Source organism: Coloeus monedula, assembly GCF_965178545.1.
Source record: "Coloeus monedula genome assembly, chromosome: 4".
NCBI classification, from domain to species: Eukaryota; Metazoa; Chordata; class Aves; order Passeriformes; family Corvidae; genus Coloeus; species Coloeus monedula.
The window spans coordinates 10,279,761-10,301,662 of NC_138784.1; the positions used below are offsets into that span (position 1 = coordinate 10,279,761).

The following is a 21,902-nucleotide window of genomic DNA, read 5'->3' on the forward strand; positions in this document are numbered from 1 at the left end:
TTGCATTAGACCTGAAATAATTTAGGAATACTCACACTCAAGGCTTAGTTACTTCAGCCCTGATTATCCAGAGGTAAATACTTACACATGGTGTTTGATGCAACAAATAACAACTCAGTTCATGGCAGTGTGAATCAGGGATATGACTGTTCACTGTCTACCTAAATGTACATGAATCTTTCTTTACAAGGAAAGTGAAAACCAACACTACACACTCATTAGATTTATTTGGTTCAAGAAAAAAAAAGAAACTTGGGCAGCATCTCTTAAAAGTAACTCTAAAAGACAGCTAGAATGCCTTCTAATCATTATATTTGCATTTTTTTTAAACTGGGTTTGAGAACAATGTATTTTCAACTTACTTTTCTAAGCAACATAAAACTGAGCTGAATGTATCTACATCTCATGAGATGAAACGCACTATGGATTTCAGGATGATTTTACTGTTATGGCTGCAGCAGTATCATATAATTAATACATGTATTTACTACAAAACAGCTGCTCTAAGAGAGAAACAAAGAGATATCTTGTCTAAATTTCCAGTTTTATTAGTCTTCCCTCTAAAAAAAGTCTTGATCAACTATACCCTCTTTATGTGAAGAACTGAAACTTTCAACCAAGTTTGAAGAAATTACTCTGTCAGTGTCATTTACTTACTGTTAACAGCATTCCCCCTCAATTCTAAAACATTAAGGAATGAAATGGGAAGTCCTCTCTTCATTGCAGTGAAATCCTGAGGAATCAGCAGAAAGGATCCCTGGAACCCTTTGGATTTGCTTCAGAAGCCAAATGCCTCCAGACAACTCCATAAATTTCCTATTGTTAATTGTTTTATAATAGCCTTTAACAATTTCTAATTTAACAGTTCCTCAACACCCTCAGTTTCTTTTAGAGCTCTAACAATTTTTCCACAGAATTCAAAATATATTTTTTCTGAGCATGGATAATATTTCTAATGGGACTGCTGTGAAGATAAGTATGTACAAACAGTATAGAGATTAACTTCATAAATATCCTTTCTATCAGGCTATAGACACTGCTATAAGCTCATTTCTTTCACAACAGAACAACTTTCTTAGCTCACTGATCAATGCCAACAGCAGAAACGTTTTCTCTGCAACGGAATTTAATTTTAGAAACAATTGGTTCAGTTTTTAATGAAATGGCTCAAGTCAGATAAAGTGACAAGTAGGCAAGGAAAGGATTTTAGAACCATTGTGACAATCACATATGACATCTCCTAGGCAATCTCATGCAACAGAAAAAACCCCTTGCATTTGTAAAGAACAGGCTAAGACAAAAAAATGAGTCAAATTGATGAGTAAGATGAGAAGAGAGATTTTCACAAGGAAAAAAGAAGCTCTTCTGAGAAGATTCAGTGGTAAAACAGGTGACTAAAAATGCTTTGCTATGGAGATTAATTTTGGTATGTAATCCATAGGGTGGAGTGGCAGCAGTCAGGGAGTGTTCTGTTACCTGGGCATAGGCTGTGGGGGCAACAAAGGAAACTAATGACTGCATTTTGCAACTTACTGTTTAGCAGCTAAGACCTGTGGGCAGCTACACACACCACTTTGCAGAATGTAAACCAGACTAGCCAAGACCAACCCGAACCCTCACAGTGGGTTTGGGGGGGACAGTTTTACAAGATTAAGTTTGGCATAACAGCTCCTGATGCTCTTGTATACGGGCAAAAGCCTCTGTGCTCTTCTTTCCCAAGGTTTTTTCTTTCAGTGCCTTGCCCCAGAAACTTAATTTTCATTTGTTCTCTACCTAACCCGATGTGTTCCAGACTCCTTCTTAAGTGACTATAATTGCCTTTTTTATAGAGAGAAAACATGTGGAAAGTTTTCTGCTGTTTTACCAAGTCCAAGTGGTTCAGGGAATAGTCCAGTGAGAGACTCAGCCAGTTATGAGATACTTTTCACCTTTGGTGGCAGTAAGTTTTAAAGTTGATTCAACTGCTCCTATTTGCTAAATCACTTAAATTCCAAGGGTCTTGCACGTCCAAGAGCCTGGTTTTCCACCTTTTTCCACAGACTCTTTGCCACGCTACAAGATCATGCATGGGACCAGAAGAGATGTTCAGGTTAAGACTACAAAACCTCACAGCAAAGGAAGAAACCTGTGTGATGAAAGCTCAATCATTATTGAGAAGGATTGCAAGGTCAGGTGAATACTTCCAAAGCAGCTCAGGTCCAAGATCAGTACAAGGTTTTTTACCGTAATGCAACTTAGCTTGTGAACAGGAGGAAAAAAAAAAAAAAAAAAAAAAAAAAGCCAGAATTTTGGAGAGTAAGGGATAATAGTGGACTGACAAACAGTACTCAGCTGAATCAGAAACACAGATGACAGCTCAGTATCTCTCAATATCTCTTCACATTGCTCCCCAGCTTGCCATGAAATATTTTAAGTATGTCAGACTCAGGTGAACTGATGGCCCTGGCTGTGTCAGTTTGAGGGATTTCTGTGTTTTCCCTTAGGTAACCAATACTGGCTACTAGTAGAGGCATGTTACTTTCTAGGTGAGACACCTGCGTAAACCAAAATACAATTTCCTAACTCCAGTGTGAAAAATCTGGGAAGCATGTATGACATATGAATGTAGATCCAACAGTTATACTCCAATCAGCTCCATGCTGGGCCATGGGGACAACGAGGCTTTCAGCGCTATCAGTGGCAAACCAGGACTGCTCATCTTTTAGCAAAGGTTGTAAGAAACATCTCTGAATTCCCAGTGTGAGCAGTCAGCACAACTTTCTGCTCAAATGTGTCTCGAGTGTGGGCACCTGGCTCTGACACGGCCGTTCCGGGCTCTCTTTAGAGGTAACAGAAAAAAAGAGGGGCCTTTAGAGTAGGACTCATTTAATCAATTCTAAACATTTACAGTGTGGAAGTGCTGATTTCCAACATTTTTTATAAAGGCAACATAAGGGAATTTAACTGAGCTGAATGTATCTACATCTCATGAGATGAAACCCACTACGGATTTCAGGATGAACTGTAGATCTATGACACAAGAACCATTTGAAAACTGAATGTCAAAGTCTTCTCCACATAATTTTTAGGGCAGTAGTTTCACTTCTTAGAAAAATACCATGTTTAGTACTCAGATCAGATTCAGGTTACTCTTGAGCAGGAGTTCCAAAAGCTTCCCTCAGTAGCCTCTTTGTGTTACAAGGTGCTGGGAACCCATCCCTGTCCCAGGAAGCAAGACAGCCTGTCAACAGCAGATCCCTCAGGACTTCTTGGAGAACTCCTCTGCACAAGTGGCTTGTAATGTAAGGTCTCAAAAATCACACTTTTCACATCTGAATTTCGTTTAGGTAGTCTCAATTTATCAAAAGTAATAAAAAGGTAACTTTTAATGCTCCTGATTGGAAACTAGCATGGATGTTCTAAATGTTTCTTCTTTTTTATTTTTGCATTATAACAGCTGGGGGTTGACTAGATGATCTCTAGAGGTCTCTTCCAACCCTTACAACTCCATGATTCTGTGAAAAGGTACATCTCTAAGTGACAATTCTGTAGCACCATGTTCAAAAGCCAAAGCAAAAAAAAAAGAATTTTTGTTTTTAATCATAACAAGCTTACAATGCCAGGAGGTTCTGACTCAGCATTTAGAGTCCATGGTAAGAGACCACTCAAATTCTTGTATCCAGCTCTTCGACAGCCAAGAGACCTTACTAATGCGTTGTCTGTGGCTGTCACTTGTTTGCGTTGTAATACAGTTTTACTATCTTGGTCAGTATCACAAAATTTAGTTCTTCTTTAGATTCATTCAGAAGTTCAAAAGAAACCTCTCAAATGAAAATTATACCAAGTATAAACTAATACTGTTTATTTTTAAAAAAAATAAATCCTTACTCTACTACTAATTTCAAAACTATCTATTTTTTCTTAATACAGGCTTAGCAGGTGTTAAGAAATAGTTGGAAATACCCTGACAAAGTAAGCTTTAAATTTCTGAAACTGGGATGGAGTACAGGGATCTGTCCCTACCCTCTACAGCACATACTTGTTTTTTTCTTGAATGAAATTCCCGAATGCCACAACTATCCAAACCAAAAGTAAACAGCAAAGCAACGTCAAGTATTTGTTTCAACTATACTTGAAATAGACTATATACTTGATATATACTATATACACACCTGCAAAAGTTTAATGCAACTACACAAAAGCAGCTGTGTTCAGAGCTAGGAATACAATGGATTCTGCTTCTCAATTTTCAAACCTGTGCTTCAAGTAGGGTGGACGAGGTAGGATCAGTAACCAGGCTTGCAAGTCATCAGCATTTCACAGTACAAAGACTAATGTACGAGACAAAAATTCTCAGTCAGAAAATAAATGGTGTACACTTAGAAAACAAAATTTCCTTATTAGGGTGGCAGTAAAATTGAGGGAGTTGTCATCGGAGGAAAATGTAGCCCTGCAATTTCAGGATTAGAATATGAATTGGATCATTCTCTAGATGCCAAACTATCAGCTCCAAGGTCAAAGACAAAAATGTCTTCTCTGTTCAAGATTTCTGTGCTCTAAAAAGTCTTAGCAGCATCTGCTTTCTGTTGTCCAGCAAGGCTACGTTCTGAACGCTTGTGCGTACTTAAGCTGAAAAACAGCAGGATGTAATACTTTCCATACTAATCATGAGGATTACAGACAGTAATGCCAGGCACGGCTAATAGATTTGGGAATGCACAAACACTTCAAGTTAGAGCTGCACTCAAAAATCACTAGATAATGGTTGGAGATCTGAGCAGGAGGCAGATCCTTTCTTTACTCTCACCACTAGTAGGTGTTAGTGGGTGTCATCTCTGGCTCCGAGAATGGAGAACAGGAGAGGATGAATAAAGAAAAAAGAAGCAAAGACTGAAAAACTAAGAGAAATCAGCCATATCATCATGACTTCCCCTCAACACACACAGCCACACATGCATGCAGCCATTTATAATTGCTTTATCAATACCAGCTTTGCTGACCATTTAAAAAACCAACCTATGCCTTAAAACAGGTAGTGTACGTGCCAAGAACACAAATATTCACTAGAGCAGGAAAACACAAGATCAATTCAACAGAGCAGATCATACATTTTTAACCTCATAGCACGGCAGGAAAAGGCTTTAAACCTGTAGCAAGTCAATGAGAAATCTTCCCCACTGGTAAGCACAATAGCAGCCATCCATTTCAATAGAAGTTTATCAGCAGTGAAACCTGACCGAGATAAATGACGAAGCTGTTGAGCCACAGCCTGCTTCTGCCTGCTGCAGGCTGCCAGATAAAATGGGAACAAAAGCTCCCTGCTGTACCCCCTACCAGACTCCATTAACCCCTGCTGATGCTTTATTATCGTCTGGGGGCTCCAGAACAGCATAGCATGAATCGGTGGGTAAAAAATAAATAGTAAAAACTCATATGTAGCACAAACAAACCAGAAACGTGGCTTGCAAGAATTACATTCAGTTTGGTAGCAGTGCAATTAAATAACGGTTCTGAGGAATCCCACATGCAAAGGCGAAAAGAATGATAAAAGCACTAAGTATGTAAAATCATGTATGAAAAACTACTTAAAGGCAATAGAGGCAAGTACACAAATGTGCTTCTCCTGCTTTTACCCTCCCCTTTTCAACTACATATAAACACATGAAGCAAAGCAGGAAGCAGGCATTTATTCTGATGCCTTTATGTCCAGTTCCAAGTTTCATCTTTGGATCCTGTCACAAACACCCTTCTTTGTTGCACTTATGCCAGTGTCCTTTCTTCACATGTAAGTATAGAACATTTGCTGAAGGCCAAAGCATCTTCTATTACACTGATATAAAAAATGGATGGTGAAGGCATGGAAAGTGTAGCAAATCTCCTCAAGATTCCTGGTTGCCATTGGAGAGTAGGCAGTGTGAGCAAATGGAAAGACTTGAAACGTTAGGAATATTTTAGTTATCACAGATTAAGATAGGGATCTACATTTAGCAAAGGCCACCTCGCTAGTTAACACCAGAGGCTCTACCAGTCGAGCTGGCCCTGCCCAATCAAAACCTCCACATACTGTAGAAGGGGATGAAGTCCTTGTGGTGCCGATGAGGAATGTGTTAGGGAAGACAATTTGGATCAGTCCTGCCTCCAGCAAAGGCCAACCCATCCATGGCATTGTTTTTGCTCAAAGACTGGGGTGCACTTGGTGGGTGATGCAGAAGGATGGGGAAATAAAATGGGCACCTGAGGGAGATTTGATTTTTGGGTGAGAACAGTCTGTGATGCTGAATTGTATAACACTGGTTGCTGAATGACACTGCCACTGCATGCCATAACTCCCATGGACAATGAGGATGGACTACTCCAGATACACCAGTCATAAGCTGCTATGTAACTTGCAACCAGCCAACATCACACCAGTCCTCCTGCTCTGGGAGACACTTGGGATGGACAGAACCCATAGCCATGGACTAAATGAACTCAACAGACATCTTGGGGAGGATGGCCACTGACTACAGAAATGAGAGCTGTACTTGTGTGTGTGTATGTGTGTATACACATATATGTATATGGTTGGAAGGAGTAGGGCCTGGGCATGATGTACATGGTATAAAATAAGGGGTGGGAAATGTCTGGGTTCTGGACAGGACATGACTAATTTTTGCAGTAGCCAGGAGGAGGCATGGCCAGGACCTGGACATTATTCTGTATCACCTCAAGTCATTGCTGGGAGTGGGGGAAGGGGACTCTTCCAGGGAGAAGGGGTTCCTTCAACAGAGGAAATGTGGCAGGGCAAGAGGGAGCCATCCATTATTGTCTGTCGCCAGGGATATTCTGTGTGAATAATTTCTTTCTGTCTTTACTATTATGCTGTTACTGTTATTTTTCTTATCGCTGTTTTCAGTAAATTATTCTTATCTCAACCAGTGATCTTTGCCTTTTGTGCCTCCAATTCTCCTCTCCATCCTGTTGGAGGAAGTGAGAGGTGTGTGGTTTGGAGAGTCTCAGTGGGAGAACTAAACGGGGGAGCACCATCCCTAAATCATGACAGGTGTGGATAAAAAAAAAAAAAATCTACTTCAGACTGAACCATTCTCTTGGATGGACACCCTCCACTTCATCCTATAGAGCCTTTCCATGCTTTACTAATTGCACAAGCCACATTGAACATGTGCTGATCACTACCAGGGGCCACTGATTTTCAACCTCTTTTAGCCCCTCTGAAGCGCAGTTAGCAAGCAGCAGCATTGCATCTAAGGAAGAACATGACAGAATGGCCTCAACACAGGAGAAGAGGGGCTGTATGGGTTCCATCCAAAGGACTACCCATCCCAGTATCCTTTCTCAGAGAATAATCAACACTTATACTCACAGAACTGCATAACAAAGGAAATGTATACAGGAACTTTTTTCAAGAAGACTCCTTCCTTCTACAGCAATTTACCGTTCAGTGATTTGTAGTTCAGAGGCAATTCTATTTGCCACTAAATTGCAGTGGAATCCGCTTCCACCAACTTACCCAGTCTTCCCAGTAACACATGTAAACTTTTAACATCTGCAACCATTTCCACATCTTACCACATCTGCTTTGGTTTGTTCTGCACCCACCACCTCACATTAGTTACAAGGACCGATTTCTTCTGTCAAAAAAGGTGTGTGTGTAGGAAGTGTTGGTCACCTTATACAAAACTTGATAGCTCTATGTCACATATGCCTAAACGAACACCTTCAGGAATTAAGAAGTACAAACCCACATCCTCAAACAAAACTAAAATCCAAAAGCACTGAAGAAAAACTGTGGGAAAAGTTCTCTGTTGCTTTAAAGGTTTTAGCCAGACTGTTTCAAGATTTACTGCACATTGATAAGAGTTAACAAACATTAACTTTTTAAGAAAAGCAGCAGCAGTAATATAACTCTAACACCTAGAGACTCATAGGAAAAAATAACCAGTAATTCTGAAATCTTAGGGTATTAAATTTTTTCTGATGCCCTGCACAGATGTTACGTGACTACCTGGAACAAATTCATTCCGCTGGCTTACACTGATTTAAGAACAATGAAATGGAAATTGTCCCAAAAACCTCTGTGCCAAATCAGATATCTCCTGTCCTGCCACAGACACTGTAATGTTGGCATAAACATTCTATGATGTGTTCTAGCCAGTTTGACAGAATTGCAGCAGTGAGCTCATGACTGATCTAGATGAAAATTTCTGCCACAAACTGATCCAGCACTGAATAGAATCATTATTAATGAATATGGAATCTCAGTGTTCTGGCAAACATGAGGGTGAAAAATGCCTAACTTTCCTTTTGCAAAATACATTCAAGGCTGAGACAGTATCAGAGCTGAAGCGCTCAATCTGTTATAAATAAATCTCTACACATCCCTAAGACTATTTTCTTCTCTTTTCTCAGAGCTGGTGTAATACTAGGTGAATTACAGACTATAAATCTTGTTTTCAGGACAAAGAAAACTGCTCCCTGAGGCTCTCCGAAGGAGTGCTTCAAAGCAACTCACCTTGCAGGACTGGAGTTACTCTGGCTCTGAAGGAGAAGTAACAGTTATGTGACCTTCCAGCACATGACTATGACTCCACCTTGACTTATTTGTAGTTACAAGTAAGTAAAAACAACTTTGTAAGTCTAGAAAAGATACGTTTGTGCCTAATACGGTAAGTGCTAAAAGTTATTTGCAACGGTTAGGAATGAACAGGGAAAGCTGTAATTCATCAAAGGAAGGCTAATCTACCAGGATATAGCAAAGGCAGACGGTGCTACGTAGCAGTCAAGTCTTCTGCTTCCAACAAAAGCTTTTGACAGCAAACTGATCAAATACTAAACAATACTATTTTCTCAAAGACTGACAGATAATAAATGCCAAATTTGTTTCATAAATGTTACCCAACAAAATAAATATGAGATTTTCAGTGTGGGAGAGAAGAAAAAGTGCCTTTTTTTTTAAAATTAAAAGTTTCAACAGGACATGTCAGAAAGAAAGGAAAATCTATGCCCTTGCTGAAACTCTAATAAAACAAGGGAGATGCAAAGTATAGAGGATTTCTGGAAGTACAAACGATTATATGTGAAATAAGATTTATTTCTTTAAAATATGTTTTGCTAGGCTCTAAACTGAGCAGTGCAAAGAATGAAAGATAACTTTTTAAATGACAAACATTAATCCCAGTAAAAAGCTTTTTCCCCTGATGACCTAAGAACTGACTTATTTAACAAGTCCTTATCACGCATTCTTACAAAGAGAGCTCTACTACATGGATATAATTTCTATTTTACACAAAAAATGAGGGAAGAAGAGCAAGTAACTTGCCCAAAAGCTGAGAAGGACAGAGTTGTTTCTTAAAGCACAACTCAACCACCATATCCTCATCCTTTCCCAGCTGTATCAGAATATGAACACTTATAAAAGCAAAACAACATTCTATAACTTCACAGAATAAAAAATGCAGGTGCAATTACAAACCTCTATTTTGTCTGTTTTGGCATCTCCCCAGTATATTTTGCTTTCTGCATAATCCAGTGCCAATCCATTTGGCCAGCCAAGCGAGGTGTTCACCAGCACAATTCTGTCTGAGCCATCCAGTGCTGCCCTCTCAATCTTTGGGATTTCTCCCCAGTCAGTCCAGTACATGTATCTGCAAAGGAAACAAAATCTTATTAATCCAAACCTCAAATATTCTTATAGATTCTTCTGGGCTACTCTTCCCCAAAACCACATAGCATGCAGAAAGTTACATTTCTAAACCAAAAATATTTCCTTACCTATGTAAGGATGGCCAAACCACTGAGAAATAATTGGCATGTAAGCACACAAAATTCCTGTACCAGTCTGCTCAGCAAGACAATATAACCAGCGCTATTAGCTAGAATAAACAAGCAGATCCACGCAGTTCACAAAAATATTTTTAAAAATAATAAAACACAGACACATAAGATGACTACCCAGGTGGTAAAAACAGAGAAGCAATCCTTGTGCCTTGGAGCCTTAACTTTCAGAGAATCCCAGTATTTTCATTTGGAAGGCTCAGAAGTTTATCACCGCATCCCATTATCTACCTAGAAGCAGACAGAGGTATCTTCTTTGCATGACTAGTATTTTTTAAAATGCTCACAAACAGCTCCTCACCCAACCATGGGATCCAGTACAATAGCTCTGGGTTCTTCCAGGTCTTCTGATATCAAGATTTTCCTCATGGTCCCATTAAGCCTGGTGACTTCGATGCGGTCCGTGCCGGTGTCCGTCCAGTACAGGTTCCGGGCCACCCAGTCCACAGCGATGCCATCAGGGTGTGCAATCTGAGCGGTGACCACAAACTGGCTGCCCGAGCCGTCGAGGAAGGAGCGGCGGATGGCCCTCACTTCGTCGTCCGTCCAGTAGATGTATCCTTCCAGAGGGTCGAAGTCGATGGCGATGGCGTGGCGGATGTCCTCCAGCGGGAGCACGATGTCCGTGAAATCGGGGGTGTCCAAGGAAATGCGCCTCAGGTCTGTCCGGCGGGCCAGGAGCAGCAATGCAGTGGCACCTGCAGGATCAGGACAAACACAAACACCTTGCAAACACTGTGCAAGAAGCCTGTGCAAGAAACTGAGTGTCCTTTCCCGACAACATGGTCTAGCTACCTCGATTTCACAGGACCAAACCAAACTGCTGGGCACCAGCACAGAATTGCATTCCAAGGCTTCAAATGTGAAGCTGCTCACAATGTCTCTGCTTATTTTTCTAACAAGTCAGATGTGTTTACAGAGAAAATTCAGCACTCATTTCCTTTCTCAGAATGTATCATGTTGCACGTGTTCTCTGTCCATATCGTTCCCTCCAAATTACTGAATAGATATGCAACAGCTATGCTGCTATTTTATGCAAATCAACAGATGGCCTGCAACCTCTTAGATGAGAAATCAATTATGCAGATATTTTACTGACTGTTTGCTGCTGTTGGTGAGACGACAGCCATGACAAACAAGCTGCATGTTTCAACAACCCCTGATAAATGGAAAAAATGTAATGTAGGACACCACAAGTAAACTTCTTCTGAGAAACTCTTAGTGGAGGAGTCAGATTTGGGAACAGACCACTGTGCAATGACCATGCAGACCAGGAGAGCTGCCACCTTCTCCCACATTTGTTAAGAACAAGCTTATTGAAGACATGAAGATAAATAACAGTGTCTTACAAAGCAATTTTGAGCTAAAGCACACAAAAGCCTTGCTGGCTTTTGGGTCAACAGTCAGAATCAAAATAAATAACTAAAATCAGCTTGCACTGCAGAAGATGTTTTCAAATAGGCGACACAGCATGTTTAATGGTACTACCAATGAGTTGCACTTACTGTCTAATCTAATTAATTTTCATTTCATTTTCTAGTCTATGTCACCAGATTTCAACGTAATGAAGGATAAACAACCACCACACCCCATTCCAATTAAACCGGTTTATCAGTTTGGAGTTTTAGGGAGATAAGAGCAGCTCAGGCCCGAAGGAAGCCTGAGCTAAGGTGAAAAATGCATGCATAATTGCAGGGAAAGTGTGGTGCAATGGCTCTCCTCAAAGAGTGAGAGGACAGGCTTTGGCAGGGACTGATGGGGGATGAGGGGGAGGGTGGGGAAGGTTTAGGAAAACAAATGCATGAAAATGCAGTGAAAATGAGCGATTGCCAAACCACATTGTGTCCATGTCTCGATTTTGATGTGTAAGAGGTGTAAATAAGAGCTAGAAGATTGAAAGAGCAACAACTGAAGTAAGCAAGCTGGTGATGAAAGAAGAATTTTGGTGTCTAATGCCAACTTTTTTAAAAAAAAAAGACAGTAATTGATGTCAATGCTAGCTGAAACCTCACTGCATGCCAATCCTTGGACAGATGGCAAAACAGCCATTGCTTCATTTACAGCAAGTTCAATGTGTTACAAGCCTCTAAGACACTTTCACAGTGCTGCAGGAAACAGCACCTTTCAACAACTGAAGTTGAGTATATCATTACAAGTGTTTCTGATTGGTAGTCCAGAATGGACTAAGATCAGCTTTGGGATCCTCTGCCCTGAAACACCTTGTGGTCAGAAATCTATGTACACACTACTCAACTGTTCTTCCAGTGAGTAACTCTCATACATTAATTAATCAGGAAGGGGGAACTTGTAGTTACATGTCTATGTATCCTTCAAAATACTGTAAAGCATGTGACATAGCCAATGGAAAACAGGCCTGTTAGAAAGGTTTTTGTAAAGAAGCAACTAATCTTGACACACAAGTCTGTACGTACACCTGTATTTGTTGATACTAAATACAACAAACAATTCAGCATTGATTTAAGCATACAGATGCATTATGGTCATAGAGAGTAATAGTACATAACTAACACCAACAATTTAGGTTCAAGGAAGAAAGAAATCCCTACATTTTCTTAGCAACTTCGCAGTCATTTGTCCAACCTGCCTTTTAAACAAAACAATGACAAACATATTAAAAACCCCGAACAATGATAACTTTTTTGCATTATCAAGTAAACCTAAAGTTGAGCAAATGCACTAACATCAGAGTTCAAAACATATAGATCATCTACCACATATGGAAAAAGTGTAAGGCATAATCCCTAAAAATAATTTGTGTGCTCTGACTGAAGTTGACAGTTACTTCAAAGAACCAAAGCCAGGTCTCCGGAAAGACTCAGTTCAGTATTACCATGCCCTTGCTCGAGCTCACCCATAAAATTGACCAATTGACCTTCCTATTCTTCCCAAAGACGACCCATTTCAACAGCTTCAGTATCCTGCTTTCAGGCTGCAACACTGTTGTTTAGTCAAACAACCCACTGTGTTTAAGCTTTAATTCAGCACTGGGAAATGACTGGCTTTCAGCTAACTCCTGCTGTACTCTGGAACCCAGAGCTAAGAATGTCATGGTCTTTATCTGGGGGTTTGGCCAGCATTCCAATCCCTCCATCAAACATCAGCCCTCAGCCCTCCAACCAGGCAATAAAAAGTTTAAAGCTTACTTCAGAGCTATTACCCAAACATTTGCAAACCAACACCTCCGCTGCTTAGATCAGCAGTCATTCGCTCAGGAAAAAGAAATAGAGCAGCAGAGAAACACCACACCTCCAGGTAGGTTGAGGGAAAGATCACTCTGAATTCCTTCAGGCTTGTCCTGACAATAGCAAAACTAACAAATGCAAGAGCTGGGCTTATTTATAGACTGATCCCATTACCGCCTTGATAACAGCCAGGGAAAAGAACCCCAGGTGGTCTCAAAACTGTGGCAAACACCAGCTGTGAAAAGTTTACCTGGCTAGGCACTGATAACCACTCAGAAGATGCTCAAGGTACACAAGGTTGCCAGGACATGACAAAATCAACCAATTTTGTTCACTTCTACTCCAAAGACCAGTTATGATGCAAAAGCTAAGACGACAGCAGGATCTCCAGACTTCTTGCCTTGCCTCTCTAAGAAAAATCGAGCCTCTGATGATGAGCATGAGGGAGAGAATATCGCGAGTACAGAACTGTATTTCAAAAGAAGAATAAAAAGGCAGAAAAAGACAATGCAGGTTGCATGCAAGCATAACTTTGTATTTGGCTTAGTTTGTTTTTTTTTTCAGTTTATCAGCACTTATTAGGAGAACTGGAACCAGTCACAAACATATAAAACACCTCAAACCTCAGCTGGCTTAGATGCTTTCAAAGGATGCATGGAGGCTGTAGCTAGAACTCTGACCTTGGCACACACAGGCAGACCTGAAGCAGTTTTCCCTCTCTTTCTAAACCATTCAACTTGTGGACTAAGCTCAAGATTCTTTTTAGCAGTGCCTCAAGACACAAGATATTCAAGATGTTTTGCAATTTTTTGAAAGCCAAGTCCCTTACTTGTCTAAATATGGACATATAAGCCTTACTCCAGACTCTTACTTTTGAGAGCTTTAGCCTACTTTTATTAAGCACTTTGAAATCTGGGATTACAAGCTCATGGATGGTGCATTACATTAGTCCTGGAACTAATACTTGCCTCAAAAATTCACTATTAAAATTCTAAATAATTTAAATCTGTGTGCTAGCTGAAGACAAGGGAAGGGGGAGAAAGGGGAAAGCAGAGCAAGCATGCAGATACAACAACGGCACAGCTTTAAGTCCAATGCCCTTCTAACCTTTACAATTAATTACATCTTCTCAATGATATACAGACCTCAGTCATTTGTAAGTTATTGAACTTTAAAGCCATTAGTGGTTGCTCAGCTACACAGACACATGATCAGGAATGCATACAAAAGAAGTGCTAGACCTAAGACATATATAATGCATTCCCTGTATCTGAGAAATCATGATTACTAATACGTCCCAAATAGAAATACTTGACATTTGACCAAAACATTTAATTCCTAAATGGTTTCCCCAGTTTTAAAGACACTATTGTGAAAGAGTCCCTGATATCACAATACAAAAAAAGTTTTTCATCTAAGCTCAGCCTTAAAACTAAAAAGGCAAAAGAACATGCATCTGAAATTAATCATATATTTCTTCTTTCCTTTAAAAGAAATTAAAGAATGAAGGTGTCTGTCAAATCGGGATCCTGGCTATTCCTGACAAAGCACATTAGGCAGAGGACAGCCCTAAATTGCAAAAGCAAGTGCAAAATCCTGGTTCCTGCCTCCAGGCCTGCAAGGGAAATAGGATGTGAGCATCCATGGGCAATATAAAGACCCTTTTCCTGGAAGAGAATAGAATGGCCAAAGCAAGGCTGAAATCAAAGTGTGAAGCACTGCTTTTTCTTCTTGAGGAAACTCACACCTCCTTGCTCAGCTGAAGTCATCGCTGGTTTTCTCAGTTTAAACCACATTTCATTATTGGCAGGAGCAACTGCAAGACACAAGTAAAACTCCCTACAGGCAAAGAGAGAAGCTGAGCACATGGACAGAGAGATCTTCAAGCACTAATAAGAATATAACTCCAATGACAAACTCATTTCTATAAGAAAATTCAGGTTTGTCTTGCAGCCATCAAAAGATCATTTAAATGCAGCACAGCCAAACTCAGAAAAGCAGCACAAACAATACTGAAAAAGAGAAATCTCAGTATGTTGTGCAGAAGAACAGTAAATTACCAAGAATACGACACAAGGAAGTAAAAGCTCTCTAGTAGAAGACCTGAGTCCCACCTGGGTGCTCAGAAAGGGTAACTTACTTTGCCTCCCTGTTCTTTGAGGGACAGGGATTTACAAACTTTCACCTAGGCACTGAGGGAACTAAAACCTTGCTACAAGCCTACATCTCAGTTTACTTCACTGTTTTGATTTGTATTATCAGGTACTAGAAAAAGAGGTAATTTTATTTTAAGGTACCACCCCTTCCTGAAACACTGTGGAGAAGTCTTTCAAAATTGGAATGTGTGTGTGTTATTGTATTCACAGATCTTACAAGAAATAGTAAAATTCCTCTATGGTATGATTAAAAAAACCCTACCAAAAACGGAGAAACTAGCACTGAGAGAAAGGCAAGGGAGGAAAAGATTTCCTATAAACCAAGATTATTCAAAAACGCTAGGTTGTCATGGAAACTGCTCAGGGAGGGTCAGCCAGTCTCACCTTTGGCTGCCAGGATCATCTGTCAATGCCAAAGCACTGCAAACACCAAAAACACATACTCAAAATTCACCCATCAAAATCTTTCCAGCGCAGGCCAGTACTCTCCACAGTGCAGCGTGAAATGAAGCTCTCTCCTCAAAGAGGCTCATTTCATCATGAAACAATTCGATTTAGGAACCAGTCTGATTTTAGTCTACTGCTAGATGGCAAAACCATCTTAAAGAAGAGAAACTCAGCCTAATTTTTCACCTTTCTTCACTTCTCAGGCACCAGTCTCTCCCATGGTCATGTACACATTCTAATTGCAAACGGAGATTTAATCAGCACTGCAGCATTACAGCTGTACTAAAACTATCCAAGGTAAAAATGTTCAGTTCTCAGGGTTCAGCTCTACTTTCACAACAGATATAGAGAACAGGCAAGTATAAGGAGAAAAAAACAGCCCAAGAAACTACAATCAACCCCCCACCCTGCACACCTGAAAATGAGAAAACAAATTTACTTCCCAGGGGTCCTCAAGGAGCCTAAGAAAGGAAGTCCCCACAGAGACACATCCAGATTTACATCTTGAACCCTGGTCTATGGCTACTCCAGCTCTGTTCAAGTGCCAGGCTCTCCTCCCTCCCCCGAATCAATAATTGCAGCCTTCACAACTATAGGAAGAAATTCTAGGGAATCTGTGCCTTGAAGAGCTCTGGAAAGCTGTAGGTCACTTGCAAAGGCCCTAAGCCTATGATCTGCACCTCTCTTCAGGGAGAGGGGAGTAAAAAAAAAAAAAAAAAAAAAAAAAAAAAAAAAAAAAATCACTATTTTGGGGCATGCTCAGCTCTAAATGCTGAACCTGCTGCATGTATATGTCAGAAATTAGCCCTGCACAGGATCAAAGCTGCACAAAACCAATGGACCTGATGAATAATTTGAGCAGGTTGTTTCATCTGGGTTATGTGCTGTCTCCTTTCTAAGACCAAGCTAAATAAAAAGTCTCAATTTTCTCCCCTCTTCCCACCCTTTTTTTTTGCCTGAAAGGGCAGAGGCAGAATGTTCCCAAAAGACACAGCACCAGAATGGTGGTTTAAGACGCAACATGATATTGACAAGCATAAGAGAAATGTTCTTGTATAAAGTTTTTTGCATACAACTGGACAACATACTGTAGCAACTTGGTTAACAATATTTCTAATACAGTGGGGGTTTATATTCTGTAAGCCCAATACATGTTATGGCTGACTGGGAACGTAAAATTTGGTTTCTCCTGTTCAGGGAGTGGGACAAAAGAGCAACAGTTATAAATTCTGAGACGTAAGAAAAAAGTGGCTGAAAAAAGTGAACTGATGATTCTGAGTATCTCTGCATGAGAAATCCTTTTAATAAGGTTCTGGGGTGGATTTTTAATACCATTCCTTTACTTACCCTTGGTAATTTACTTTGACACACTGGAGTTTATCTGTGCATATCAAGTATTTTTGAACAAGCGCATGGATTCATGTCACATCCTGACTACATATAACCAACCCACAGCAGTATTATTAAAGCTTCTCCTTATACTGAGGGAAATGGAAGAAAAACATCTTGTTTGTGTATTGGGAAATTCTTATAAACAATCCTGCCAGGCTAAATTGGGAGTTGTTTTTCACATAAAAGCAACAATTTATTTTAACAAGGTTCACAGAGACACACAAAAATAATCAGTAGAGAGCATGAAATAGCATGAAATTAAAGAAAACTCTGAACATAGCTGACAAGCCTGGAATAATTTTTAAAATATAAAACTCCAATTAAAAAATTATTTCTGTATACATTTTATTTGGCCTATTTACACTAAGCTCTACTGTATTGTTTCTTCCTCCATTTACCTTTGTCCTAGAGAGATGATCTGCATAAAAGATGGTTAGTTATGATCCAGCTAATTATCTCCCAGTGATAATTTTGATCCTGTTAGTGTACTACAGCAACCACAGCACAACATCACAAGACCTACGCTTACAAAATGTAACAATTTAAAATCATGTACATTAGTTCACAATGAGAAACTAAAAGCAGTTTCAGGTAAACGCTTGCAGCTCTAGGTCTTGATCATGTCTTGAGTTTTAGGGCTTTCAACACCCCTAAAAACAGGGCATTATTTTCAGAAAGAGGTTCCAGGTGTATGTGTGTATAATAAATGGACATCAGACTTAAAAAAAAAAAAAAAAAAAATTAAGGGGTTGTTGTGCAATCCTATTAGCCAAATACTTAATGATCAGTAATGTCAGAAACATTTTAGAGACAACAGAGGAGGTAGGTATCTTTTTCTCTAAGAAAAGGGAACAACAGAGCCCCCCAAAACCTGCAGAGAGTTAGTGACAGAGACAGAACTGCAACTTAAATTTTATAAGTGGAAGTAACCTGCCCTTCGGTCATGAGAATCTTCATTTTTTAAAATGTAGAGGGCATTTTCCAATCACTTTTATCCGTACTGCAAAAGCAAACATAGTTTCAGAATTTGCCACCCCTAACATCATATAGTGCAACTGGAAGAATTCCTTTCCCTCAAAAAGCTACTTCGTGCTTAATCGAAAGGATTTGTTTGAAACAAAGCCTACCATCTTTGCAGGTCTTTCCATTCTCGAGAAGTTTCACACCAGTGGGACATGCACACTGATAAGAGGGCTTGGTAGGAGACATCAAACACAAGTGGGAGCAGCCACCATTATTAATTCCACATGGGTTTGTAGCTGTTAAACATAAATCACACAGATTAATGCTTCTGATAACCAATGACCTCATATCACGTGTTAAGACACATACAGCATTTGAGTGGTAGAATCAGTGGCAGCAACACAGATTAAAGGAGGAAATGATAAACACAGAACAAATAAAAATTATTTCCAAGTGTTGAGTAGTGGGGTATTTATGGTACCAAAATGCATGAATGTTGAATGTTTCTCTTCTTGGGAAAGTAGCACTTAGCTCTAAACAAGGACCTCGTTTCAGCTCTGCTCTTCTCATTTTTAAAAACTATTCAGCATACTGGTGCTGAGTGCATACCAAAATGCACTGTAAAACCAAAATGCAAACACAGTAAATTAAAACAATGGTTAAGACAGTGGTTACTACACAGAGCTAGTCCTGCTTAGTATCATCTGCCAAATTAACACTACTTTCCACTCAGGAACTACCACTTCGACAAATAAAAATACTGTGTTGCCTGACATTATGGCACAGGAAACAGAAAAATACGACAACAGCATAAATGTGTCTTTAGGCAGGAAAAAAAAAGTAAGAGATGGGGGGTTTTCTAGCACTTAAAAATCCCTGCAAAAAATGTATAGAATATCTGGTTTCCCTTTTGGTCTTTTGCTATTCTCTGTACTGGAAAAATTGCCACCCAGCACCATACAGAAAGAATAATTAAGACTTTTGCAAATCAGTTCCAACTTGCAATTAAAAAAAGAAAGCAAGACAGCTTACCATTTGGCTGCCTCTTCTGGCTGAAGGCATGGATATCCATGGGAGAGAAGATGTTGGAATGTATCTCACGCAGGTCCTCCCCGGAGTACTTGCTGCAGGCCAAGATCGAATGCGTGTTCCAGTCAGTCCAGTACAACGTGTCCCCAAACAGTGTCAAAGCAAAGGGATGTGGAAGGGAGCCTTTAACCACTGCTTGCCTAGTAGAGCACAGGGAAGAAAATGAATGCTCAAACACAGCTCATGTGACAGTTTTGCCTGAACACAGCTTCTGTGAAAAGAAGTTTGAATACTGTTGATCAGAACTTTGTATTTATTTATGGGAAATTAATATACTGCCCCCACTCTTGGGAATGATATGAAGGAACAACACAGGAATACTATTTTCAGGCTGCCTTCTGATACTGAGAAGCCCAAGAGATGCTAACTGAAATCCTTACTTAGATCTGTGGATACTTCTTATCATCTCTTGAACAGTCCATACCTGTAGGGCTCTCTGCCACCTCATGAAGCTGGGGGAACGCTAGCTGATTTTATGCAAGTCTGACTGCTACCTACTGATACACCATGTCCACCAATTTCAGCCTTAGCTGATTTCAGACTCAGAAAAACTGCTCAATTAGCTGTCCATCCATCTCTTCCAGTTTTGCTCTTTTGAAACATCAAAAAAATACCCTAAAGTAGTTTTTCACTATAAAGAAACCTTTAAAGTTACTTTCATTATTATGAGAATTATTAAACTATTGTTTTTATTATAAGCAGTGCCATTAAACAGAGTTCTAGTGATTTTCTGCCATGGTAATGGTATCATTTCTGAGCAAACTGGGTCACTGCCACTCCAGGTTCGCAAACAAAATTAAAGAGTATACCCATATATTTTATGTATATATACAAAGACATGCTCATTAGCCATCACAAAAATGCAGCACAAACATTACTGAAGACAGTTTTTCTAGGTTCTTGTGATGTAGAAACTAATTATCCGTACCTAAGATCCTCAGAACTGGAATTAAGTAGTTCAATTCTTATTTTTATTTTATTCAGAATCACAGAAAAAATTTAAGATGGAGAGGACTACAGAGGTCATCTGGACCAACACCCTGCTCAAAGCCGGGCCACACAAGTACCTTTTACATGAGTGTTTCTTCCCACCTCCTTTCTTCTTAATTGCCTAAGTGGAAGTGTGTTCCCACCTAGGCAAGCTCCTGCTGGACAGTGGGGATCACCATCCCTTTCCTGAACTGGAGGCATAAGGGATTGACACACAGCCCTGCTACTCCTTCAGAAAAAGGCACACTATGAACACCAGCCTCCCAATTTTCTTCTTGCAGGGAAGACAATAATTATCCATACATTTACTGAGAAAACACCCCCACACCATAGGCATCACTTTTGGAAATACATCTAGCTGAAGTGTGTTAACAGATGACAAAAATACTCTTATTTTCCAAATATTTGCTGTTAAAATATAACTGAAGAGTATATTAAAGCAAGAAGCTTGAAGGTGTCTTCTACCAATGACTGAGTACAAGGAGACCATTACTGCTCTTTCACCTTAGCTTCTGGAAAAAGACACATTAACTTGAAAGCTTCTATTTTTTTTCTACTTATGAGAAAAAGATACAGATTCCCTTGCTTGTCACCCCAAACAAAATCTTCTATTTCTTGGTATTTTGCACTCAAAAGTAGGACATATTATCTTTTCTTTCTTATCTCTGTCTGGAGTCAGGTATATATTTGCTTCTAATTAAATGCACCAACTAAGCACCTTACAAAAGACTATTGTAACATAATTTAAAGCTGAAACCTGCCAGCCAAACAGTGAAGCCAGAATGAAACAACACATTCCAGTACCATACCAAGAATAAAGGCATTCCAAATCCGCAAACATTTTAACCAACCCTACCCTCAAACCCTAAATGTCTTCAGATTTGAATTTTAGTCTAGAGCAGGCTTGGAGACTGAGTATTTGTGTATGACATATTGTATGACATTTCACAAATGACACATATGACATTTTGTCATATGAAACAGAAGCAATAAAAGTCCAAAACTCTCACTATAACCAAACCTGCACCAAAGACAGCATTCCCATAACAAGAGAAGCCACATTTTTATGAAGCATTCTGACTATCTTACTTTAAAACAAAACCAACCAATAAAACAAACAAACAAACCAACAAAAACCCACACAGAGGAATTTTACATGTGATTCATACCCACCACGAGTGGGAATAAATCCTTGAGTACAATAGCTGCTGTTAGACATGCCTAACTTTCAGACAACCATCTATTCATATGACAATGCATCAGATGAACTGTGACCCTTATTTAAACCTGCCCTTATCTGGAGAGATTCAGGAGCCCTTCATTTGACTGTGCTGTCAGTCACTGCCTTGAAGCAATTACTCCTCAACTAGTATTATTTTTCTCAGCAGATATAAAGTTGCAATGCATGAAGATGGCTTTGGGCCCAAACACAAGTGTGTATTTCTTGCATCTCATTAAGATCAGTATTACCAGTAACATGTACTCTGTAATCTTGGTTTCCAGCAAGCCATTCCAAGGTGATAGCTCACTTCCAACCAGCAAAACCAGCAGGGCTTTTTCCCCCTTGGAATATCCTCCACAGGCCACACTTGCAGCCTTGCTGAACAGCAGCCATATGATGTGTGCCAGCATGGAAGCAGTGGCTTGAGTTGAGCTCAATGAGCCTCCACACCCTAATGAGGAGCAGGAGGAAAGAGCTGAAGAGCCCAGCTGTTAAAAAACAGGGAAAGGAAGAAGAGAGGGAGTAAGAAATGACCTTCTGAGGGCTGCTGTGAGCAGCTATGCTTCAGCAAGACCTACACAAGGAACTGCAAAGCTCTGCTTTTGGTGAGCGAGACGAGGGGTCCCG

General features: G+C 39.9%; 1 protein-coding gene across 3 annotated transcripts in view; it reads right to left on the reverse strand.

The window, feature by feature from the left end:
• Positions 1-21,902, reverse strand: part of LRP6 (LDL receptor related protein 6) — a 121,260-nt gene that overhangs the window by 41,127 nt on the left and 58,231 nt on the right. For 2 of the 3 annotated variants that reach the window (XM_082280234.1, XM_082280233.1), the window contains exons 4-7: positions 19,007-19,203; positions 18,139-18,270; positions 10,115-10,511; positions 9,452-9,623 (exon numbers count right to left, since the gene is read on the reverse strand). In XM_082280234.1, coding sequence (XP_082136360.1) covers positions 9,452-9,623; positions 10,115-10,511; positions 18,139-18,270; positions 19,007-19,203 — 898 coding nt within the window. The remainder of the gene's footprint in view (positions 1-9,451; positions 9,624-10,114; positions 10,512-18,138; positions 18,271-19,006; positions 19,204-21,902) is intronic. The other variant, XM_082280235.1, reaches the window with a different exon arrangement.